Source organism: Buceros rhinoceros, unplaced genomic scaffold (assembly GCF_000710305.1).
Source record: "Buceros rhinoceros silvestris isolate BGI_N320 unplaced genomic scaffold, ASM71030v1 scaffold34390, whole genome shotgun sequence".
Lineage (NCBI taxonomy): Eukaryota > Metazoa > Chordata > Aves > Bucerotiformes > Bucerotidae > Buceros > Buceros rhinoceros.
Genome location: NW_010392078.1, coordinates 34284 through 38148, shown reverse-complemented (window position 1 = coordinate 38148; position 3865 = coordinate 34284). Strand labels below are relative to the sequence as shown.

General features: G+C 37.7%; 1 protein-coding gene across 3 annotated transcripts in view; it reads right to left on the bottom strand.

Annotated features, from left to right (window-relative positions):
- Positions 1–3865, bottom strand: part of KIF2A (kinesin heavy chain member 2A) — a 36085-nt gene that overhangs the window by 2586 nt on the left and 29634 nt on the right. For all 3 annotated transcript variants that reach the window (XM_010143857.1, XM_010143850.1, XM_010143865.1), the window contains 2 exons: positions 2745–2846; positions 348–483 (listed from right to left, as the gene is read on the bottom strand). In XM_010143857.1, coding sequence (XP_010142159.1) covers positions 348–483; positions 2745–2846 — 238 coding nt within the window. The remainder of the gene's footprint in view (positions 1–347; positions 484–2744; positions 2847–3865) is intronic.

Below are 3865 nucleotides of genomic sequence, written 5' to 3'. Positions count from 1 at the left end.
GCTTTTTCTCATTTCATTACCCTTTTTTTTTTTTTTTTTTTGAGTAGTTCATCTAGATTTTATTTTTCCTTCCTTTACTGTTTTGGAACAAAGGAAAAGAACCTGGAGGTAAAGGAGAGACTTTTCCTTTGAACCAAGATGAACTGAGCACAGATGTGAACTTGTTCTTAAGTAGCAGAATAAATGTTCCTTCCACACAGGACATTGCAGAGCAGCATAAGGGGAAAGAAGACCCTAAAACACAACCACACTTTTTTTCCTCCTCATTATTACTGCAAGTCTCTGTGGCATATGAAAACACACTGCTAATAATGGACATGGAAGTGATTAAAAGCAATCCAATTTACCTCTCAGTTCAGTCAGAATATCAATTTTTTGCTCTAGAATTGCTTCAAGTTGAGTAGCGTAAGAATCCACATCATAGTCTACTTCTTCTGTCATCTCAAGAAGAGCTTTCTCATCTTCCAGCCATCTAATAGATTCCTAGATAAAAGTTAAAAAAAAAAAACAATTAAATACATTAGCTAAGTTTCAAGACAAGTTTCAAGATAAAGAGCTTTATTAGACCTTTTCTCAAGATGACCACACTTTTACTGCCTAGTCACCTCAATATAAGAGATTTCAATCCTGAATTGAAACCTTCTTCCTAATTCAGCAAAATCGTTTGCCACATTATTTCGGAATTCCAGCGGTCATACCAGCAACAGGTAAACCCTGGCTTCCCCCATTACCTTCAAATTCAGAGCATTAGGGGCTGTAAAGCTAAGAAACTCAGAGACCAGAATTTTATGTCACCATTATGTCCCCTTAGGCAGGTATCAAACTTTGAAATCAGGCTTCAATTTTAAGTATGGGCTGGATTCCACTGATTATAATTATCGTGTCATCACAGTAGTCACAAAGTCATGATAATTCTGTCCACAATCAAATCCAGTTTTGAAAGAAGCTGTATACAAGTCTATTTTAAGCTCATTATTGCATGAGCTACCTCCTCAGATAGGTAAGAGTACAGTAAAGGTTGGTTAAAGCAGCCTCTAGGCATCTTTGCACTCTAGTATTATAGAAAGAGAGGGGAAAAAAAAAAAAGTTTTGCAGCAAAGAAGAATTCAACTAGAAGTTTAAAGTTTACAGAACCATGCAAAGATAGGAGAACTGATCCCATTGGAAATGATTTGATTTTAAAAAAGCAAGCAGTTGACAGTTCCAGGCATGCTAGGCCTGAAATACTAAATCAGATCTTTTCTTCTGTGCTCAGGAGCCCAAGCAGCATTTATTGAAAGCAGAGTCCAAACCCCACACGTGCTCTTTGGCTTTCAGGACAGATGGAGTTTACATTGCGACAGGATTCATCTCATCTAACGTAAGCTCATCCATCTGAGACACAAAGAAGACCAATGCCTCTAGAGCACAATTCATACTGCTGATCTATTTTAGACATTTTTGTTGGAAAAGAAGGTTTTCTACGAGCAGCTTCCACGAGAAGGCTGACAGAAGACAACTTCTGTCTGGTACAGCTGGTTGGTTTCGTGTTGGTGCAGCCCACCTCCACCCATGGCACCAAGTAACAAACCATGCTGCAAACAAAGGGAGTGGAGGCTCGGACAAATTCCCTCCCAGTGACTGCTAGGAGAGGCAGCAATCTCCAGTAGAAGGGTAGATGGATACACAGGGGAGGTAACATCTTAAACTAATGCAGCTTGCCTCCATAAGTCACAAGCATTAGGACACAGCTATGGCATATGGCATATGACTTCCACAATTCTGCATGTTTTACTTCAGGGCTAATGTTTCATAAAAATCTAAATCTCTGCATCTGTTGTAAAATCTGTTATTTAGTATCCTGCTGTATTATAAACACACATCAGTGTTCCAGCAAGTTAAGATACGTAAATGGAGGAGATGTGTGCATACCCTACCGGTTTACTGCGCTGCTGTTCTCCTGCAGCCAAACGGCCTGCCTAAAGACTACCATCATGAACAGAAGCAACTCACATTTCCTTCTGAAAACTAGTAACTCATACTTATTACTACAGTTTGTTTCGTTAATGTAAAAGGCTCTCTGGTGCTAAGCAGCATCACACTGCATGGGCAGTATTCCTTCCAAAGATCCTGCCTAATAGCAAGTGAAAAACCTCCACATATCTGTAAAAACGATTGCAAACAGGCAGTTAGAAATACATGCATCTCTTCTGGACCTCAGTATCTCAGAGAGAAGGATACTCGGATGAGGTATTTGGAGGGAGTATTGCAGAATCTTAGACAGAAATGACCAAAGAGAAACAGTGCTGTCAGAGACATTACTATTAATTGCCATTTCTGGCATAGTAATATTGGCAGAAATTAGAAAGTGAAATAGAAAATTTCAAGACCAATCTGAACAAGTTTGTTCAGTAACTAACACTGGAAAAGGATGACAATAGAAAATACAGTGAGTAGTAAAAGCAGTAAAAAAGAAAACAGCAACTTTTCTTATGATCAACTCTATTTAGGAATGTTTGCTGAGAAGAATAGGAAACTTCTAATAAATATCCCAGCTGAGATATAAATATGCTTCTCCTTCATCATGAGGACAGAGATGAGTGGTTATGGGATCTGCCCCTATTTGTTTGCTACAAAGGGCTTAACATAATAAAACAATTTAGCAGCAGAATGACCAGATGTTATCCTGCATCTTCAAAAGTATGCACTTTCATTGGGAAAACCTGAACTCCTGGATTAGGACAAATCCGAGCTCCATCTTTTACCTGGAAGACAGCCCTGTGGTCTTCTACAACTTGCTCTTCCATTTCTACCATTTGTGACACAGCTTCATGGAAAGTAAACAGTTGTGGAGAAACTTCCTCTTCCTAAAAACAATAGTGAAGCTTGTTAGTCTGGAAAGAACTTGTGGCTACAGGAAATAAATTGAATGTGATCCATCTCATCACAGAACACAAAAAGAAATATGCAGAAAGCAGAACTTGTCAAAAACAGAATTTAATACTTCTAACTAGAAAACCTCCAGAAACAAGTGGAGAGGGCAATAAATTCAAAATGTTCACAGAATTAAATTTAAGTCATATTTACTAAAAGTTTCCAGCCACTAATCCTAGTGAATACCAGAAAAAAGCATATTCCACATTAAAAAAATAAAAAGGCAAACAAAAAAACCCCCCCAACCCAAGTTAAAACAGTGGGAAGAGGAAGTCATAAGGGAAAAACGCTGATTTCTAGTAGGTTTTAATGCCTACGGTAAACTCTGTTTTTCTGCCATGGCTTTTTGTTGTGCACATCACAATAGACAGACAACAATTTTCAGGAAAAAAAAAGAGAACAGCAACTGCTTTCAACACATTTCAGGAAATAAATCAATCTTTTGGGAAAAAAGTGGAATAACTAAAATGAGAAATCTAAAACATACATAGTGATTAACACATTAAAAGAATGCACAACGTGGATGTACAAACTGGGGCAAACAGGGTTTCTTTAGAAATTAGTAGTCAACAATCAAAGGGGAAAGTACTAGGCAGGCAGAAATTAGCGAGAAATTAACAAAACAGTATAGCTCCTTATAAGATACCTCTTAAATCTTTTTCAAAACATATTGTAAAGCTTAATTTAATTCCACATGAACAATGAAAAAGCATGATATTATAGAATATCTGGCTGGAAGGACTGTCACAGTGGGAAGCTCTAGGAATGACTAGCATGTTATTATCAAACAGAGTCCTGGAAGAAGAGCCAGTTATTAAAATGAGAAAGACACCAGACACCACGAAATGGTGCCTGAGAAGGCAGAGCATTTTGTGAAAAATAAGTTAGGATAGTAAGGTTTTTTCTATCTTTCATCAGCATTTTCACAAACTGAGTTTTAATGCCTGCTGAA